General features: G+C 36.3%; 1 protein-coding gene across 9 annotated transcripts in view; it reads right to left on the reverse strand.

Moving 5' to 3' along the window:
* The window catches only part of RYR2 (ryanodine receptor 2), a 787,495-nt gene that overhangs the window by 59,758 nt on the left and 705,699 nt on the right, over positions 1–22,038 (reverse strand). For 8 of the 9 annotated variants that reach the window (XM_065543167.2, XM_065543147.2, XM_074038447.1 and 5 more), the window contains 6 exons: positions 16,498–16,597; positions 15,107–15,186; positions 13,048–13,124; positions 11,861–11,934; positions 1,982–2,062; positions 776–864 (listed from right to left, as the gene is read on the reverse strand). In XM_065543167.2, the coding sequence (XP_065399239.1) occupies positions 776–864; positions 1,982–2,062; positions 11,861–11,934; positions 13,048–13,124; positions 15,107–15,186; positions 16,498–16,597 (501 nt within the window). Of the gene's footprint in view, positions 1–775; positions 865–1,981; positions 2,063–3,272; positions 3,306–11,860; positions 11,935–13,047; positions 13,125–15,106; positions 15,187–16,497; positions 16,598–22,038 lie in introns of all 9 variants that reach the window. The other variant, XM_065543086.2, reaches the window with a different exon arrangement.

The following is a 22,038-nucleotide window of genomic DNA, read 5'->3' on the forward strand; positions in this document are numbered from 1 at the left end:
TTTCAGACAATTTTTAAAATTGCAAATGTGTTTTCAGCAACACTTCTTGGTGTACTGACTTCAAAATGGACCTTCCCCCACCACATTAAGCTTTCAGTTAGCAAAAAAAGGTTGTGATATTACACACTCAAAGATTAAGGAAAAAGCTGAAAGTCTGCATTTATAGTTTTTAAAATACTGTGCTTGGTTTGGCTTATAAATAAAATGAGGGGGGAAAAAGTTGTAAAGGGCTCTCATTATTTAAGAGGCCTACATCTTCAATTCAGTTTGAGTTACATTCTCAAATATGATCAAAATATCAGAGATTTTTAAAGCAATGTGGTATGAAAATTAATGCAAATATTAGGACATCTGAAAAGAAGTGACCTTAGACTGTGAAATTTCAGTATATGGTAGTAGTTACAAAGCCTTTCTTTCCTATTCCTATGAATGTTCCAAACATTCTTCCCCAATTTGTCTAACAACTGTAGAAGAAGGAGCAGAGTATAAAAGTGCTTTATAAAATGAAAATGACTTTAAAATACCATCAAGCTAAAGAAACAGAGGGGAAGAATCTCTACTTACAGAAATAAAATATGAGCAAAAGTAGGAGGCAGGATCAGGAGTGGAGATAACAGTGGCAGTTTTGCTCTAAGAATTGCTGAGATATTGTGATCAGAGATAAACTATCTCAAAAACTCCTTTCTAGTTATAAACCAAAATACATTAAAACTCTGCCGTATTGTTTCAACATATCAACCCTTTTAATTTGTTACTAATATAGAAAGCAACATACCTGAACTCTCAGTAGGTAGTCTACAGTGGAGATGATTATGTTGACAGTTGTATTATTGCCAGTCTGAGTTCTCAGATAATTCTGAAAATCTATGCAAGATAAAAAAAAATGTTATTAATGCTTGCTCAGAAGTTCAAATTGAGTTATTCTAAGAACTCCAAAGGCAAATGTTTTCTGCGGCAAAATCATTGTGGGTTAGTGCAGTGTTTTTATCTAATAGTGTTAATATGAAAATAATTTATATTTTCCATAAAAAGTGATCACCCCCAAAAGAGTATCTGCGTGCTCCATAGATGATCAATATTCAATTTTTGTCTCAGATGTTTCTAATATCAGTTTCCTTATTCCTAGTTTTAGAGCTCTGGGCAAATGAATGACTGAAAAAGGTTGCTATCCTTGAGGATATAAGAAGGAAATTTTTTATTCATTAATCACTTACTCCTCAGTACTGTGCAAAGTGCTGGGGTCAGCCAAGATAAAATTAAGACAGAGTTCCTGCCTTCAGGGGTGCACAAGCCTGTTAGAGAGTTAGATGTGTAAACAACTAATGGAGATACATTATGTTAAGTAGTACAATGAAGTATGTGTACACTCAAGGTAAAGAGGTGGTACAAAAGAAATAATGCTCTATATTACTCTATAACTATTTATATTTTTCATAAATCATCTTTTTTTTTTTTTTTATTGAGAGGATCTTGCTGTGTTGCCTAAGCTGCAGTGCAGTGGGGCAATCACAGCTCACTGTAGCCTCAAACTCCTGGCCTTGAGCAATCCTCCTGCCCCAGCCTCCCACGCAGATGGGACTATGAGCACGCACCACCATGTCTGGATAATTTTTTAAATTTTTTGTAGAGATGGGGGTCTCGCTATGTTTCCTAGGCTGATATTGGACTCCTAAGTTCAAGCAATCCTCCCACCTCGGCCTCCCAAAGTGTTGGGATTACCAGTGAGGAACCGCGCCCAGCCTCATGTGTCTTCCCTAACATCAAAATAATTGATAAGACTCAAGTGAAATAGCTATCCAAGGACTGTGAAAGCAGGGAAGCAATGTATAAAATGTCCCAGTGCCCAATGCAGAGACATGTTCTAGAACAATTTATTGTCTCTAGAATGATGCAGAATTGGAACTAACAGGTTCCTGTTATTACTGGCTTGAAAACATTATTTATACCTTAGTAGCATCAGAAGTTTTGGGGACTCACAAACCTGAGTTGTGTCCCTCACAGAGTAGCTGCAGGAATCGGAAGAGGTCACAGGTGAACTCATCGTCCTGTAGAACCTTTTCTCCTGCGGGAAGTCCAGAGGGATCAGACATTACCAACCACCCCAGGCTGCCCCTCCCTTTCTGTCCCCACCTCCATACAACTTGCATGTTGATCTAGCATTGTTCTGAACCAAAAAGAGTCACAGGTCATAGCCACTTTGCTATCTGAAGCTCATAAGATCATGCGCTTGGCAGATAGACGCTCTTTTTCTTTGTAAGAAAAGAAGGTTTGAATTTTAAAACTCAGACTTCTCTGTTAAAAGTAGCAGCATGGGATTGGCAACATTTTACAAACGACCTAAAGGCTTAAACTTTGCTTCTTTCTTTCTTTATGTTCTTGTATTTGGCAAGGTGTGCATAGAAGGGACCTTTCTCTGCGTCTCTCACGCAGGTTAAATTTGCTTTGTACCTGGATTGTGGCCAAATGATTCAATGGAAAGTATTCTGTGTATCCAAAAAAGCAGGGCCAAGAGTTTCTTTCACTAAAAAAATAATTCATGGATTTTTGTGAAAGCTGTAAATCGCTAGAAAATTGTTGATTAACTTGTTTTAATTAACTTTGTTATCAGGCTGTCTACTGAATTAAAAAAAAAAAAAGGAAAGATTTCTGAAATCTAAAATAGAGATGTGACTGGTTTGAGCATTACTTCCATAGGAGGAGGAAATGGCAAACAACCTTAATTCTAAACATGAAACCAAAAGAAAGACTTTGGTGGCTCGTGTTGTGAGAGCTAAAACTAACAAAGAAAAGGTGAAAAAAAAGGCATCCCCTAGTTACAGAGGTTTCTCTGCATCATCCAACACTAACAAGTATTTTGGGGGCAAGGAGAAAAACCTCATTAAAGGGCTCAGTTTACTTATATTTCAATTTAAATGTCTCGTGATCACAAGTTACTTTGAAAGCAAAAACGCAAGGAAAGAAACAAACTCAGAACAGCACCACACAAATGAAGCTGATTTTCAAAACAGAAAGTGTCCGTGGGGAAGTAAAACAAACAAACAAACAAACAAAAAAGTTCCACATTACGAGCACCTGCTCCAAAATCTAAATTTGTTTAAAAGCAAAAATGACAAGATAGCCAGTGAATGAATGGACTAAAGTACTTTAAAAAAATGAGAACTTTTTACAGAATGGAAATACTTTGGGCTGAGAAAGAAAACGATGCAATGATCGTATGTTTACTTTAAGTGAAATCATGAATGATCACAGCGACAGAGAGCTGATGGACTTACCAGTCCGCAGTCTGTGACTTTCAAAGTGAGAGGCTTCATATAATGGTAGGGTTAGGAAGCAAAACCATTTTGAAAACTAATATAAACATTAAAAAAAGTACATAAAATCACTGTACTCATTTCCCTGTTAGCCCACAAGATATGAAATTTGGTGACTACGCTACAATCACCAAGTATGCAAATCAGACGTTGTGGCAAGTTTAAGTGTTACAGGCACATTGTTGTGTTGAATCTCCCATAGTTGGCTGATAAGTCCATTCCTCAGTGTTTAAATTCACGACAGGATAGGAAACAAAAGGGAGAATGTTTTAGGCAAATAAAGGAACTAAACTCTTCATTGGTGATACTTAGTACCATTTTCATGAGTCACTTTAATCAGAAGAGTCTTTAAAGTGATATTTAAATCAAAATATTATGAGTTTGTTACATAGGCTTATTGATTCTTTCCCTGTGAGCCCATCTGCAATGTTTTAGTTTTCAAAAAACAATTCAATAAACCACTTACACACTTTAAGTGTTCATATATTCAATGTGAAAGAAGTAACCCTTACCAGAAAGTATTCAGAAAAACACTGAAATAAATATAATCTACCTGTGTACCTAAAAATGCTCTGCACAATAACGATTTATAACATAAGGTTTTATTTATTGTTGACACACACAGTATTTTCTTGACTGTATACCGAAACATGTACAAGTAACTTCACTTATATAAGGACACACCGCACATCGTAGAACAATGGGAAGAGGGGAGGGGTGAGGGAGGGGACGAGTCAGGCCTTCATTTACCAGCAGGTGATACCAGGTATAAGCTGGGGTGCTGTTGCTTCATGAAGACATTCCTATCTGATTAAAATGCTGCCATTGCCCATGCTGCAAATAAGTGGTAGAATAACAGAGATGGATGATGGCTTTATGTCTGCAGAAGGTACAGGATCAGCAGTCTATTTTGTGATGTGTGCAAAAGAAATTCCATTGTAAGATGGAAACTAAGATCAATAACAAATAACGGAATGAAGTAACATGTAGTTGAAAGTGCTCTTACGTTGGTCAATCACGATTTGTAATTGCTGCCCGAGGGCTCAAGGTACATATTGTGAAGGACATTCCTTTGGTTTCATTTTTATAAGAGGCTTAAGATTTTTAATACTGTAATAAAGGGAGAGGTATTCCAATATTGCTGCTGCTGCGGAGTTCATTCTTTGCACCTTCGTTTTCTCTTGTCTAAAATAAAGATAACATGTACCCTGTCTATGTCCCTGGCTCTTCACAATCTGTGGTAATTTTTTGTAAATTGTGGAAAGGTTAATATATTAGGTGCAGTGGCAATAACACTAAAAAATATGGAAATATCACACCAAGCTGCTAAACATAGCGATTTGAATTTATTAACTGTGTATATATCTCCTGAACACCATCTTCATGGATTAAAATGTTCTCAAAATTACAGTGTTTTCCTGGAAAAATCTAGGTAGATTATGTTTAATCAAGCTAAGAGTGAAACAGTAAGTCCTTTTTTAAAGATCTAATAAAGTAATACATTTTTAAAGGCCACTGTTCTACCTATCATTGGCGAATTAAGATAAATAGACTCCAAAAGACTAACACTCTCATTATCAGGTCCTGTCATGTCAATATCTACAATAATGCACAGGTAAAAGGTGAGTCATGAAGCACAGGACTGGCCACATTAAAGGATCCCCTATACTCTATAAAGCTGACTCAAAAGCACCCCACTGCCATAGAGGAAATTATGCTGATTGTTGATCTGGAGAGGACTTAAAGATCGATTCTGCATCTTGCCAAAACTGAAGAATGCTAAAAATATTTTAAAATAGTGAAAAGTCAGGTATTTTATTCCATATGGGAAGTTTTAATATTGCCGCTTAAGTGGCTTAAGTATGACTGCTTCAATTATATTACAATTCTATTAAAAAGTAAATTAAAAAAATAAGTCTACTGTTAATATTTAGTTAGTGACTATGATGTGCTAGATATGTTATCTCACTTCAATTCAGGTTTATTAGAATCCTGTAAATTAGCTAAATGTAATGCCATTTTGTTGTTCAGTGAACAACCAAGAAATTAAATAACCAACGTCATATAGCCATCGGCTGGTAAAGAGTATGATTCCAGTAAACTTCAATGAACTTTCACTAAGTGTCTCTTCTATGGCAGGCACCTTGTGAGGTGAACATAATCTCGAACCTGAAGAAGTTCACAGTCTAATGGAAGATACAGGAAATAAACAGATAATTTCAGTATTATATGACCTTTCTGAATTCAGTGTGCTATAGTTTCTAAATGTTGTAAAGTTAGCATCAGTGACGAAAAAAATCTTTGACTAATTATCATCACACATACTATGTGTTATTTAAATTGTGAACTCGTACTTGTTTTCATCAATTTCAGAATCAAAGGAAAACCATTTCTAGACATGTGACTTTAGTCAGTTCACTCTTCTGAGCCTTCGTTTCATCATGTCGATATGGAGATTAACAAACTCCTCAACTCCTCATTTCATAGGACTGTTGGGAGAATTGAATTGGCTCAAACAATTAAAAGTGCTTTGAAGTCTACAAAGCACAAAAGAAATAAATGTGAAGCCTTAGGTCAAATGACCTAAATTTCCAAGTTACAGAATTTCTGTAGGTTGTATGACCAGCAGTTCTATTAATTCCACTGAGTGCATTTATTAAGATTTAGTTAACAATCTGACAGCAGTGTATATAATGCATTCCTCTTTCCGATGCCAAGACAACAAAAATGACCACTATGTGAAATAAATTAGGTTTGTCCCAAGGATAACAGAATTAAAGTATATTCTGTTAAACAAATTAAACTAGCTGGAGAGGAAAAAAAAATCCCTTTGCTTTCAAATGTGATATGCATGTTGTTTCTCTTACAGCCGAAGCCTACGTTTCTTGGCTGTCAAGACTCTTACTGAAATTCTTACTGTTTTTCATCCATTCCATTCATCAACATCCTTACTGATTTCCCTGCCTTGAGACTCTGATACCTATCTTACACAATGTTACCTGTCAGTAATTTTTCAAAAGCACAAATCCAATTATCATACTTCCCTGGTAAACAGATGGATTTCTTTAACTGTATGAAAAGTCTACTCTGAAGAATTCCCTCTAATCTATCATTAGGCATAACTCAGAGCTCTCCCACTGCCATGAAGGAAATAATGCTGGTCATTATCTTTGGAAGAGTCAATTTCTATTTAGTAGCACGACTGAGAAATGGGAAATCTACACTGTACTGCTTGTTAGTGGAGTCTATCAGAAGCATTAGCTGAACAATAAACGTTAGGAACTCAATTCTAGGTGGATCATTTAACAACACACACAGTGTCACTTAAGTGGTATTTAAGGGTTCTCTATGGCCTCAGAAAAAGTGCAGATTCCTTGGCAGGGCAGAGAAGGTCCTTTGTTGCCTCCCACGTACTATCTTTCCATCCTCTAGTCTGAACATTCCTTCACAACAGCTTAGTCACTATTCTCTGCCATGTTTGGTCCCTTGACCTTTGCATATGCGGTTCCCTCACATTGGAATGTCTTTGCCTTCCTTATCCACCAGCTTGATTCCTAACTCAGACCACACGTCACTTCTGTGATGCTTCTCCCACCACATCCCAGCAGCTAGGTACTTCCACCTCAATTCCTTTATATGCATAAAGCATTGTCCTGAAGTTACTTGTTTACAAGTCTGTCTGCACAGTACTGAGCTCCTAAATCATTTCCAATGCTTAGGACACCATCTAGCACATAATAGTCACTCTAATTTAAATGAGCGCTTCCAAGTGTAAAAACTGTGCAAGGATGTTAAGAAAACATTTGGTGCCATGAACCAACATCACAAGTTTTCCTTGAAGAGAAAATTTACCCACAAGAATGGCAGAATAAGGTACACAGAATACTAAGCTACACTTGTGAAAGTATTTGGAAACCCTTGAGGAAAAGGTAGCCCATAAATTACTAAGCAATAAAAACAGTAATAAAAAGTTAGAGTAACCAATACTTAAAGATCAGTTCAATCCTTTTGCTTAATTAATTTGTGTTGCTTCAACTTTACATAAATTTGATTAGATGATTATAAATGTATCAGTAAGCACCTCAGTGAAACAAATTATCAGATACAGATAGAAAGGTGGGGAAGGTTAATTGGTAGTTCATGTTGTAGTGAGGATTTTAAAAAATCAAACTATTTTTAAGAAATCAGATCAACTTCAAAACTTCATCTTGCTTTTATGAAGTCCAGGACTACCTGATGATGATCAAAAACAAAATTCAATATCCTCTGTTATATTCCAAGAAGAATTTTGAAAGCAGGAAAATTGCACTTTCAATGTCATAATGATTTGGTAATGGGGTTAATGGTTCTGATAAAAAAACAAATTAAAAAATCCAAGAATGGAATGACATTTTAAATATTCATACAGGTTTTGTTTTTGAACTTGATTAAATCATTAAAAGAAAACACATATAAATATAAACTATATAGCACAGACAACACTGAGCATATTACAAATTAACACATTTCCTGAAGAACCTTTTCAAAAAAAAAACTTGGGAGGCTCCGGCTTTTGTAGAAATGAGAGAAACTTAGTCTAAAAAGGGGACACAAGTCAAACTTGCATGACAGTAATAGCAGTAGGAAAAAACAGTATAAATAATTCAACTGAAATCTTTATATACAAACCTCAAAGAAAACATGGTTCCTCATGGTATCTCAATACCAGGTCAGGAACATTTGTAACCATAAAAAGTTCAAAAGCAATTTTGAAACTTAACAATAAATGCAAAATGTGGCAAGAGATTTGTGTCCCAGAAAGGGACAAAGAACAATAAGTCAAGGGGCAGCCAGGTGTGGTGGCTCACGCCTGTAATCCCAGCAGTTTCGGAGGCTGAGGTGGGTGGATCACCTGAGGTCAGGAGTTCAAAACCAGCCTGGCCAAGATGGTGAAACCCCATCTCTACTAAAAATACAAAAATTAGCTGATTGTGGTGGCATGTCTGTAATCCCAGCTACTTGGGAGGCTGAGGCAGGAGAATCGCTTGAACCTGGGAGGCGGAGGTTGCAGTGAGCTGAGACCGCACCACTGCACTGCAGCCTGGGCAACAGAGCAAACCTCCATCTCAAAAATAATTAAACAAAGAAACAATAAGTCAAGGGGGGGGGGGGGAAAAGGCAGTGGTAGACATGAGGTAAGCCCCCAAAGAATAGGAAAAGATGGGAGGGAAGTGACTTGGCTCATGGGATCTGTAAATGAAACAGTGGGAGGCAGAATGCCTGCATTTCAGTCTCAGCCTTGCTGCTTAGCTGTGTGACCTCGGACAAGTCAAGAAACCTCTCTGTTCCTCTGTTTCCTTATCTATAAAATCAGGGTAATAGCTACCTCATTGGAGAGTTGCGGGTATCATACATTTAAGCTTATACATTTTCCATGGCTATATAATTTCTGGTCGTATTATCGTCATTAGGAAGAGACTTAGCTTAATAAAAACAGTGGGCAAGGAGGTAGGAGATTCAGATACAGTAGATTATTTTCTCAGTGCTAAGCCCATGCTCTCTGAGCCTCAAGTGTTGAAGTAAGTGACATCACTAACAGCTGCTGCTTTTCCAGCCTTTTCTATCCCTTCCAAGAGGGATGATTGATTTTTCTTCTCCTATGAGTGTGTATAGGCTTGTTTTTTTTTTTTTTAACTTTTATAGCATCTTAAACAAGAGTGGTCTCAAAACAGATATATTTAAACATGCCAAAAGAGTCTGTATAGGAATTCTTAAAACAATCTGGAAAATACTATAATATTAATAGAGCTAATGAGTGGCCCTTACATATGCTCCTAATAGGTCTCTTGATTAAGGCAACAGCATGTATTCAGAAAGCACAATTTAATCTTGGAAGCCTTGTTGGCGTCCTAGGTACTATCTAAAATCTGATCCCTTATTTCCATTGCATAAAATGTCTTTCAGAAACTACTTTGAATTACTAATGACATCTTTGTTAGTCTATTAGTTTGAGGAGCAAATAGTTGCTGTTGTTTCTACTGCTCTTTGAATTCAGTCGCAAAAATAAAAATTCGTTTTGATGTTACAAGATTTGCAATCTGTAAGATTTTCAAAGGAATAGAGAAAAACTCAGTAGACCTCCCAATCTTTGGAAGGCAACTGGCAGAGCACACTGGTGAGGAGACTCAGCTTGTCACGTCCCCCTTGAATATGTCACCGATTTCCCGTGCACCAATCCGTGCAGCCATAAAGCCACAGTACGTTCAAGACAGAAACGCCACAGGGAGACTAGGGCACACATTCTAGGATCATTCATTGACACAACAGTTGCAGATGCTGGGCCCACTGGAAAGGTTTTTAACTGTAAGACAACAAAACCAATCCAGAAACGTAATTGAAATGCTTGTTGCCCCTTCATCTCTGACATCGTAATAACTGCACATCCTCATAGAAACAACATCGTAATAACTGCACATCCTCATAGAAACAAGAAAGAAAAAGAGGAAAGCTAGATGTGTGCATTTAAAAAATAACAGGATGCATCATGATGGAAATTAAATAATCTACTTATGAAAACAGTCTACAACACAAAAGAATGCACAAGAATTGTCACTATCAAGTCTGTACACAAAGCTAACAAATAAAAGAGCAAATAAACAAAAGACAGTTCATTTTTAATAATTACCACGCTCATGAGTGATGACTGAGGAAGGGAGGGTAGTACATTTACAGTAGTCGAAAGAAAAGGAAATGGGGAAAAAGAAAAAAAAGTTGAGATTTTGCTTTTGTTTTTCTGTTTGTAAGGAAATAATACAAAATGTGTTAATCGGCTTGAGTAATTATTTTCTTATGTGTTGAAAAAGAATGCACAAGTTAAATCAATCTCATTTTGAGAGATATAAAGAATTCTTCCATCAGAATGGTCACTCTCACCAAGTTCTTTCTGATTTGGGACTCGAAAATGTTATTCCAATCCATATCTGCCTGACAAAGGAAAGGAGGCTAAGGAAAATAAACCTAAGTGGCTGCTATTCCTTTTGGGAGCTGATATGAACAGTGACTAAGAATGACTGATGGATTTGTGGTCAGAGCCCCTGGAGCATTAGGTAATAACTACAGGGGAAAATGAAATTGATTTCTAATTCCAAGACAGGGAAGTCAGGCTTTAGACAGAGACTTCATCCATTTTTAGAGATTTTGTAGCTGAAAATTGCTTAGGACTTTGGAGAGATGCTGGAGGTAGGCAGGTGATGGGCCCTGGGATGTGCAGTGGCTCCAAGTTCTCCGGACGGGCCCAGAAAACCTAAGTAAGTTTAGAGTGGCTCTGGTGATTTTTCTTGAAGGTCAGTCCTTTTGAACCTCAGGCCAGAACCTTAGGCCAGAAAACCTAAGAAGTTATAGAATGGTGTCAGTGATTTTTCTTGAAGGTAGCTAACTGAGTTAAGTAACCATATGACTTATATTTGATGACCAGACTTGTACATCCAAATGTCAAGCAGAAAATAAAATAAACACAGGAGCCACATAGCTGTAGCAATGTCAGGATGGGTATTAATAATAAACTTTAAAATACAATAAGAAATATTCTCTTTCCTATTTGTGAGAACAAAAAAATACGTAGATAAATTAGTTAATCCTAAAATATTTCAGAGAAATAAACACAGACTACAAATGGCAGATGGGAGAAAAAATTATTTTTTGAAATAAGATTAGTCCAATAAAAGACCCAATATTCCAAAACTAATAATTGACAAGAAGACATATCCAAACCACACAAAACAAACAAAAACAGATAAACACACGGGCCCTGAGTAAAACTAGTTTAAAAATCAAACACAAAAGAATAAAAACAAATCAAACCAAAAGATATTGAAGATTTTTTTCTTAATAAATACTCCTAAAATGAAAGGGCAGCAAAAGTTATTTCTGCTTTAAATGCATTGCATGCTAAACTTTCTAGTTTATACCAGCATCTATTTACAGAGAGAAAAATTCTAAGATCACGTGAATCACTGCTTTTGTGCACAGAATTATTTAAGCACAATAACTGCTCTTTAATTTCTTTTATCAATCTAGACTTGCAAACATGTATGGATATGAGGATCACTGTGCTGGAAGGGAAGAGGAGAGAACAGGAATGAGAGTAGACTGAAGGAGCTCAAAGGATGACTATCCTAAGGAAATAGAAGAATCTGAGAGCCCGACTTTGCTAAAGTGGCCAAAGAAAGTCAAATGTTCTTGAAAGATTCATCTATGTGGTTTATGATTTCCCAGAAAATTCTCTAATAAAGGATCTTGATCCTTCATTCAGCCATTATTCCTTATTGAAAACCCAACAAGGGGAAAGGCTGCTGGCAACGGGGCTGGCACACAAGGAGTTAATGACCGGCGTGGAAGGTTGATGTTGGGGTGTGACGGGTGTCCAACTACGAACTTTGAAATAAATCATGTAAGCATTTCATCGATTTTAAAATAACTTCGTATCTCTCTGCTTGAAAGGTAATTGATAATTGACTCATTTCAGGGAGGGAAGGGAGACAGGTGATCCTTTTAATGTAAGTCATTAATACCTGATCCTTCCTCTGTCACCATCCCAAGACCTTCAGCTTTGTTTTGTCGCTCAAATGCATTTAGGTCAAGGACACTATAATAACAAGGAAAAAAGAAACATTTAGAGGACTAATAGAACATTTTCTTTGTTCAGGAGAGCAAACATCTAAACACCACATATCTTGGAATATGAACCAAATGTTAACGTACACTGAAAACATGTCTCCATTCATTGCTTACCAGCCACATTCTCTTAGTGGCAGACTAGTGTCTCCCCTGGGCCTACACTGAAATGATCCATGTGAAAGTCAAACATAAAGCATTCATAGGGTTCCACATGGGGAGTACATTACAAAGCTAGCAGACATGCAGAAATAAAATTCTAATAATTACGTTCTTGCAGTTGGAATAGCTTGTTACATTAAATGTGTGTCAAATTCCTTAGTCAAATGCTGTCTGAATGACTTTAAATCTTGAAAAAAAATGGAAAATGATTACCACAAATGAGTTAATGATCATTTAGTCATAAAATGAGAAATGGTCTACAAGCTCCTAAATAAAACTAAATAGAATTTCCTTTTCTAAAAAAGCATACACAACTCATTTTCAAGTATACAGAATATACACTAATTCTCCAAGATCCCTATTTAAACACGGGGAAGTCTTTTTTTTTTTTTTTTTTTTTTTTAAATTAGAGACAGGGTCTCACTCTGTCTCTCAGGCTGGAGTAGTGGTGCTGTCATAGCCCACTGCACCCTCAAACTTTTGGGCTCAAGAAATCTTCCCACCTCAGCCTCCTGAGTAGCTAGGACTATGGTACAGGTGTGTGCCACCATGCCTGGCTAAGTTTTTTTGTTTTTTTTTTTTTTTTTTTTAGTCTTTTTGTAGAGATGGAGTCTTGCCCTGTTAGGCTGGTCTTCAATTGCTGGCCTCAAGGGATCCTCTACCTCTTCCTTCCAAAGTTCTGGGATTATAGTACCATAGGAAAGCTATTTTAAGGCATTATTACCATTCTGTAAGTTATTAATTATGATATTACCAATCCCCTAAAAAAAGATAGAAAATAAGACACTGCTGATTATCCCACTTTAAAGTGTTGTTAATCATTAACTATTCTTCTATGTGTAATTATCGTCAGAGTAAGAAACAAATGCTTCGAAAAAATACAACCACTGAGTAGAACCCCAAGAAGGAAGTGAGTCCTTACCTACATGACTGCATCAGGCCAGCCAGGCTCTGAAAGAAGCCCACATCCTTTTTCTCCTTGAGGTAGTCAAGCATTTTCTATGGGAATTATAGAAACCACATGGCCACTGAACAAAAATCTCATTGTTTGTTAAATAAATAAACAACCAAAACAGGCTTTCCATTCTAAAGACAGAAAATATTCACTGTGTACACACATGACTAATGTCATCTTTATCATGAAGTAGGAACACACGCCTCAAAGCAAGATAATTACACAAACTTGGAATAAGAGGGTTAGTTGCCCTACACATGACCACAAGCACCAAAAATGTCGGGGGTAATATTACTCTTAATTCTCTTCTGGTCACTTTTAAAGTAATTTGGCGATTCAGATACTCTCTCGCAAGTTAACTGGGAAGAAAATTCCCATAGATGTTATTCACAGGTTTCCACACCAAGGTGATTTCATTACAGGCCAGGCGCGGTGGCTCACACCTGTAATCCCAGCACTTTGGGAGGTCAAGGTGGGCAAATCATGAGGTCAGGAGTTTGAGACCAGCCTGGCCAACATAGTGAAACCCCGTCTCTACTAAAAAATACAAAAATCAGCTAGGTGTGGTGGCATGTGCCTGTAGTCCCAGCTACTCGGGAGGCTGAGGCAGGAGAATTGCTTGAACCCAGGAGGCAGAGGCTGCAGTGAGCAGAGATGGCGCCACTGCACTCCAGCCTGGGTGACAGCTCAAAAAACCAAACCAAACAAAACAAAACAAAAAACCCAAAACAGCATTACAATCTGAGAGTGGTGACTGCCATATGCTAATGCTATAGACTGAAATTCAGTTTCCATTTCCATAGTCTTTAAACTGAAAAAACAATTTGAATCATTTGGCTATTAAAATTTTCTCCTTTGTTCTCAGAATGACATCCAGGATCTATGGTCAAAATTTTGGTTAAACATAAATATAAAAAAATGCTAAAGCAATGCTTTGTCTTGTTAGCTTACTGTTACATAGCATAATGAAATAGCTATTTCTGACATAGTTAAAATGTATCAGAGATTTCAAATGTAAAGCATATACAAGATGATAGAAAGCATGCTCAAAGGTTTAAGGAAATAAGAATACTGCTTTTCTCCAAATCTTGAAGAGCAGAACAATTCCTATTATCAACACTGTTCTAAAAAGGGCTCAGCTAAGCAGACAAAATTTTAGTAGTAATATTTTTCAGATAGCAAAGGCAATATAAACTAAATATGTAAAGGATACACACGCACAAAGTATATGCACATATGCATATATATATACACACACACACACACGCACAAATAGCAAATATACACATAGTGTATGTATGATACATAGATGTACAGACACACATATACACACAGACACAAAATCATACAGCCATTTATGGGGGGTGTGATAACTTTTGGTCAAATAAAAAATGAAACAATCGTTCATCTTTTCAAACAAAGGAATGTGGCTTACAGTAAAGGAGATGGTGGAATACATACTCGAAGTTACAAAGAAAACAGACAAGTTCCGCATAGACAAGAAGTATACATTACAGGATCTCTCACTACTGTCTCTGGATCTAAGGACTTCTGAATATATATACTAAGTAATGAGGGTCTTCTTAAGTAAAACATAAGCAAGAGACATTATTTTTTGATAAATGTTTTGGAGAGATTGTTTTATTGTTCCTTTTTAAAAAGCTATATAATCACTTATTCTGGGAACAGAATGAGCTGGTTACCCTTGCCAGGTTCCAAAACCAGATAGCCACCGTTTGGTAAATGCATGGTGAGAGAGTGGTTCATATCTCAGCACCAGAATTCACTTGACATGACAAAAGGCCACATTTGATGTTTTCAGATGTTTTGACATCATTTGATGTTTGGATTTGTAACACTATCACATAATTACTTTTTCCCTCTTTTGCTTTCTCTTCAGTACCATGATAAACTAAAATTGAACCATATTGTACATAGAAAATAAAACATTTTACAACAAATAGTTCTTTACTATACGGTCCATTTGTCTGAAAAGTACATTATGTGAATGACTGGAAGCTATTACCTGCTGTACTGTGGAGTTCCCACCATTTAAAATAGCAATTCCAAGTTTCAAAGTAGCTGCTACCATTGGTCCAGTTTCACCTAAGAAATATAAAAAAGTAGTGTTTCTTGTATCATTTCGCCTTCTATATTAACCTATTCTACCTCCAATGCTGCACTTTAAAAATTATTATTATGCTCCCCCGCAAGCAATCTTCATAATGGCGGAGGGAGACTGACTGATGTTCCAAAAAATAATAAAATAATAATAATGCATATTTGGCATCAACATTTTAAAAAATTCTCTACAATATCTAAGAACTGAAACCTTAAGAAGATACAGAAGTAACAGAATAGGAAGACAACTGATCTTGAAATATTGAGACCTGAAATTATTAAGATTCAAGATTACTCATGTGTTTAATAAACATTAAAATAAGTATGAGCTACTTAAAACTTTCTTTAAGGAAAATTTCTCTCCCTCTTCCCTCAACAATATTATATATGAAGAACTTTCATCATTTTTATTGTATCGCTTTTACTTTAATATGTTTGTAGTCTGGTTTATTAAGCAGACTATTCTCAATTTTAAGTTATTCAGATAATAACACAACATTTTATTCAGTATATCATATTTTATTTTTCATTGTTCACCTCTATTTATCTTAGAAATATAAATAATCTTCTATTTAAGGACAAGGGTACCTAATAACAGAATATACCACCATTACTTTTCCTTTCCATTACAAATTATATTTAAAATATTTTCACAAAGAAGCTATTATGAATGTACAAAAAATCATCTTGAAACAGCTGGCTACTGAGATATATGACAGCATCTTCATTGTTAAAAAAGTCTCAATTTAAATGTCTCCATATTTGTATCAAGGGTCAGCAAACTATGGCAAAATACCATAAATTACATAACAAAATTACAGCTTGCCACCCGTGTGTGTAAACAAACTGTGTGTAAATGAAGTTGGTTTGGAACACAGCCACCCTGTTTGTTAACTTATTGTGTCTGGCGGCTTTCGTGCTAACACAGCACAGTTGAAGAGCTGTGACAGGTTGCATAGTCCTCGAAGCTGAAATCATTGACTCTCTGGCCTTACAGAAAAAGCTCGGCCACCCCCATTTTATCGGATCAGTCTGCTAAGGTTTAGTTATAACATAGTTTCCAAAACTTAAAGAACAGAATGAAAATGAAGCTGTATAGTAAGACTCTGAAAAACAAATTAACATTGGTCTCCGTAAACAATGAGAGCTCGTGTTTGTGAACAGGCACCTGATACAGTCATGAACCAGAAACCCCGGGACTAAATGAGTCAGTGGAATTGAAATGAGGGAGCACCTTGAGAGCAACAAGGAAATCTGAAGAACAGACACTTGTGAGGGGAACCCAAGGAACCTTACCTTTGCTGGCACTGATGGTCTGCAGCACCATCTCAGCCGCACCACGGTCGTGGAGTCGCGCTTGCTGGTATAGAAGCTTTTGCTTTTCCATTTCTTTTTCCTGAACACAAATCCCAACCGTTTATGTTGAGGGTATCAGTAAGCACAGCAGATTTCTACAGACCATATTTTTAGTCATCTCTTCATGTATGGGCTCTATGACAACATTATGGACCATTTCAACACCAACGATGTTCTTAAACAGATATTATTAACATATTCAACTCTTGGTTTTTTTTTTTCCCCCTTTATAGTTTTCTTGATATGCTTTTGGTACTGGTTTATCAGCATGGATTTGTTTTTCTCAATTTTAATTATTTGATTCATCCAAAGCCTGTATCACAGTTTTGAAGTACTGTACTTCGTCAATGAAGCTTGCACTTTCTGATTTATACATTTGTGCATAAGTTTGTCACGTTTTTAATAATCTCCCATGCCATGGCCATAACTTGATACTGCTCAGCAAATGGCTCGAGTTGCAAGGTATCACTGAATCACAGAAAAACATTAACTGAGATGTCTTGAAGTTTAAGCAAAATTGAAAGCTGATATGAATAAAAAGGTAGGCTTCAACAAAGTAGTGGATTTATGATACAGATCTCCCCAGTCACCCCCAAAGAATAAGAGATGCAATGTGCCTTTATATTTTGTATTCTCTGGTGGTAACAAACGATACTGCATGGTGCTGCTGGAGCAATGGCTGGAGTTTATTCTTTTCCACTTAAGCTACCACTGAAAACATAAAGAAGAAAATAAAAATAAAATATAAAGGCACAGCAAGTTCAAGACTGGTATGACCATTCACTTGAGCAATCCAGTTCACTGGAGAATTGAGAAGGAACTAAGCAGTATAAGTTGCAGAATGAAAGTTGCATAGAGCCCTATGACAGTGAGTCCATCAAATGGCGTGGTAGAGAAGCTTAGTCAATGGGACATGAAACAGTCAATTAGTATCATGTCCATAAACACAACGGCCAAAACATATATGACCTAACAGCAGGAAGAGCTGCAGCAGAGGTAGCCAGAATGACAGCTTTGCTGCCATAAACTTTCCATCCAAAATACAGAAAATAGACACTGGAAGATGGAAGAGGTTTAAAAAATGAAGGCTTGCTAGTTACAGAATATGAAAAATAAAGTGAACTAAAAGGAGGGGGAAAAGAAATGGGCTCAAACAAATGAAAAAAGAAACCTTTAAATCAAAAGCAACCAACACAGACATTTATGCTGTTACCAGAGAGTTCTCGCCGAGGCTGGCAAATTTGTTTCTTAAATCTTTGATAATATCGTGCTGCGAAAACAAAATTGATCAGGGTTTTTTTGTCACACTATAGTTAGCGCTCCTGTGGTTAAATTTTTATGTTTTCTTAAATTATGTGATAGGCCTAAATGGAAGCAGAGAAAAGAAAAAAAAAAAAAAAAAAAGAGGCAGCTTTGCTTTATATGTAGCCATGCTAACATCTATAAGGTTTGCCTTCATGTTTAAACCTCTTCCTGTGAAGTCAAAAACAAAACAGAAACAGAACCACACAGACACACAAAACCATTTTGTCATTACAACACGGTTTCAGGAAAACTGAAAGAGGACCCTTTCGTCTGCTCTTTAGGTGTTGTTTAAAACTGATGAGCAACATTTGATTCTTCCTTTTAGACCCAACAATCTTTTATGTTCCTCCCATTGCCAGAGCTCTATGTGGAACATTCGTTTAATGCTTAACCAACTCCTTTTGTGGGAGAGTTTTTCAGTAAGAAAATGATAAGAAATTATTCGCTCACGAAACTGTCCTATCATTTTCATCAACTAAAGAGGCAAGGGAGTCAGGAAGAAGTTCTTCTATTGACCTAATAGAACACATAAAGACAGTCATCAGGAAACTCACAGAAGATGGAAGATGGCAACATGCCACACACTCTTGAGAGAAAACATAACAAAACAACAGTTTGCCATTTGTGCTCCCAAAGTGGGAAGATCAGTTAAAGACCTGCCAGAACAACTTGCACCGTAGCCTATAAGGTCCCAGTAACCTCCTCAGTAACTGAAATCAACACATGAGGTATGGACCTTACAAGGTCCAAGAAATAGACAGGATCTCAGACTACCTTGTATAAAAATAAACTCCCTGGACAGGTCACTCATTTTCTTATATCGCATCTAAATTTTAATAATCAATGTTTTCAGGAAGATGATGAAAGTCATTTGAAAAAAAAAAGCATTGAGCCAAAAAGATATACTGATCTAGACGCAGAAAAATACTGTATTTCATAAACAGAGATCAAGTCAACCTATCTGTTGAATTTATTTTTTGTTGAACTGAAATTGGAAGCTCTCCCTTCAGGATTCTTTAACATTATTTCTTTCTAGTACTTTGCCCTTTGAGAACAGCTTCTGGGCATGTAATTTAATCTGTCATTGGGAAAGTTTATTATAAATTAAAAAAAAAAATAAAACGCTGAAAGTTAAACCAGAAAATTTTCAGATACTAAGATGAATTATGTAAACAGATTTTTTTAAACTGCAGATTAGCTTTTCTAAACAAATTGTAGACAGATCAGATCTTTCATAAGCATCTTACTCAGGAAAATAACATCTTGAAAGCACCTTTTCAAAAATAGAGTTCTCCGACACACCAGATTTTGCTTAAACTGCGTAAGGCTCTTAAATAAACACCACCTGCAGTTTAGTCTTTGTGTTATTTCAAGGTTATTTCAAGGTTACACAGTAAGGTGAGGAAAAAAAGAGCAGCTCCAGAATTTAAATTTTCCCTTAGGCAAAACGTTCTGTTTGCCAAGAGCAACCAAGAATTATCAGTGCACATCCTAATAAGCTTGTTATGAGGTTTTTTCAAGGTCAAATATGGTCATGTATCAGACCCATGATCAAATCACTGGTAATGAACAGAAGTATTTTACATCATGATTTGCTTTTGGTTATAACTGAAGTTTGTAATAACATTGCTAATATTATTTCATTTTGTCTAAGAGTGTGTCAAGCTTTTAACACCAGGGGAAACAAGTAGAAAGTCTCGAAGAAAAACAACTGTATTTAGTTCTTCAACAACTTGTCTTAAGTGAGAAAAAATTATTGAAATAGGGAGAATTACAATTGTCCCTTGCTCCTCGATGCAGAAAATATCAGGTTGGTGCCAAGGTAACTGTAGTTTTTGCCACTGACCTAATCAGTTTATCCTCGTAATGGAGATGAAAAGATATTTTAAACCAGGGTAGCCTGGTTACAGGAAAGGAATTTACATTGTTTCTGAAGGACCTGCCTCAGCTCCATTGACCTCTGGGGCAGAACTTGAGCAGATCAGAGGCTGAGTCTACCAAATCTATCATCTGTTCGTCATACAAAATAAGCCCATCTACTTTGTGTGTGTTTGTTTGTATTTCCATGACTTCAACAACTGTAGAAAATGTTTTCATAATATTTTCATCAGAAACTGTAGGTGGTAGCAAGTTATAACAGAATAGAAATATCCAGGAACAAAACTCCTTAAATTTCCCATAATTTAGTAATGTCATAAGTCACCTTGAAATATTTTTAATTGGCATCTTATAGTTATGACCTACAAGGTGATGTTGAATATCAATATTATAAGAAATAAAAAGACTGAAAAATAGAAGATTTAATTGGATAACAATGGGGACAATGAAGAAAGGGAGTGAAATTGCACTAATAATTTGGTCTGCAGCACAAACAGGTCAACTCAGACTAAGGAAAGTCAAAAGCATGGATAAGAGACACCTTCTCCACTTCAATTACTTTTTTTCTGTTGTATTCCAGTTCCTGAAAAATGTAGATTAGCTACATTTCTGTAGCGTTGACTCACAGTGATGGGAAAATACCAAGATTATAATTTTGTTTAAAACGAGTGGTTCCTAACTTTTTTTTTTTAATTAAATAAATAAGCCAGGCACGGTGGCTCATGCCTGTAACCCCAGCACTTTGGGAGGCTGAAGTAGGAGGATTGCTTGAGCCCAGGAGCTCTAGACCAGCCTGGGCAAATAGCAAGACCCTGTCTCTGCAAAAAACTAAAAATAGCCAGGCTTCGTGGTGTGCACCTGTAGGCCCAGGTGGGAGAATCACTGGAGGCCAGGATTGCGCCAATGCACTCCAGCCTGAGCAACAGAGCAAGACCTTGCCAATAAATAAATAAATAAATAAATAAATAAATAAATAAATGTACATGAAATTTCCTAGAAGATCCATGAAGGCAGGAGGCTTTCTTTGTTTTAACCACACCAGTACACACATACTATACATCCAGTACAGTTCTCTGAAAATAAAAGGTGTTCAAGAAAATTTGCATGAATAAATGACAGAACTAAATGATGTGATATCCTATAGTCTGTGATCACAATTAATCTAAAATATTACAAATGTTATCTTTTTTGTTTGAAGTGCTGCAAAATTAGTAGCTCTAGAAGTTTGTTTTTCAGTTCATGCTTAAAGAGGTCTTCAGAATTATACACATACAAATAATAATCAAATTGTGGGCTTTAGCTCATTTAATTTTTTGTTCAGATCTTTCATCATTATCCACTCTTTATTACTGATCTTTCAAACAGTATGATAATCTTCCAGAATTCTACTTCTTGAGAGGATAAGCAAAGTTTCTAATGCTGTCTCTTTAACACTCTGTAAAAATGGTATCAAAGTTTGACTAATCTACAGAGACAAAAGAAACACTAAACCAGGGTCAAGTAAGTCAGTTAATGCACTAGAGGCTTTGACGTTAGATATCCTGTGTAATATGACTTTACAGTTTAATTCTTCCAATATTATATACACTTGCATTTTGGGTGGAATATTGTTTCTCAGGGATTCAGCATATTTAGAAGTAATTTAAAACGATGCAAAAGCAATAAAACTCAACTAGGTTGAAATAATTTTCTATTTTAGGGCCCAGTTGTCACAATTTGCACTTTACCACCGAAAGCTTAATTAACAAGGTACAAAAAGGAAAGAAAAGATGAGTAACTCTAAAATCAGAAGTTATCAAATTAGGAAAGTTAAGCTGACTTATCATTAGAGGGAATGTAGTTTATTCCTAAATGCAATATTGATTTAAAACAGTGGTCATTTACCTACTTATTTGTTTAAGCCTTAAAAAGCACTGAATACTGCCTTGAATACAGAAAGCAAGTACTATGCAGTTCTTTCTCTTCTAGGATAGCCTGACAAAAGAGAGAATAAGAACAAGAAGAAAACTTGGGGCCACTAAGGATACAAAGCTTTGGTTAGGTCACGAGGGTGCCAGAGTGGTGGACTAATTAGTGGGAAAATGGGAAGTCAGAATAACTTTGATCATAGATGGGATCAGAGCAGCTCATTACTTGAATTTTGAAAACTCACAGCTGTAGAAGCTCTAGTGTCTGTAATTCTAGGTCTTCATGAATGGGTATTAACCCTACCCCAGATCAACTCTTGAGAAACAGCTGTGCTCTAAGTATTCAACACAGTCCCAAATCCCCTGCCAAGAATTATCTGTCTAGCTGGGA

The sequence above is a fragment of the Macaca fascicularis genome, chromosome 1 (genome assembly GCF_037993035.2).
Source record: "Macaca fascicularis isolate 582-1 chromosome 1, T2T-MFA8v1.1".
Classification (NCBI taxonomy): Eukaryota; Metazoa; Chordata; class Mammalia; order Primates; family Cercopithecidae; genus Macaca; species Macaca fascicularis.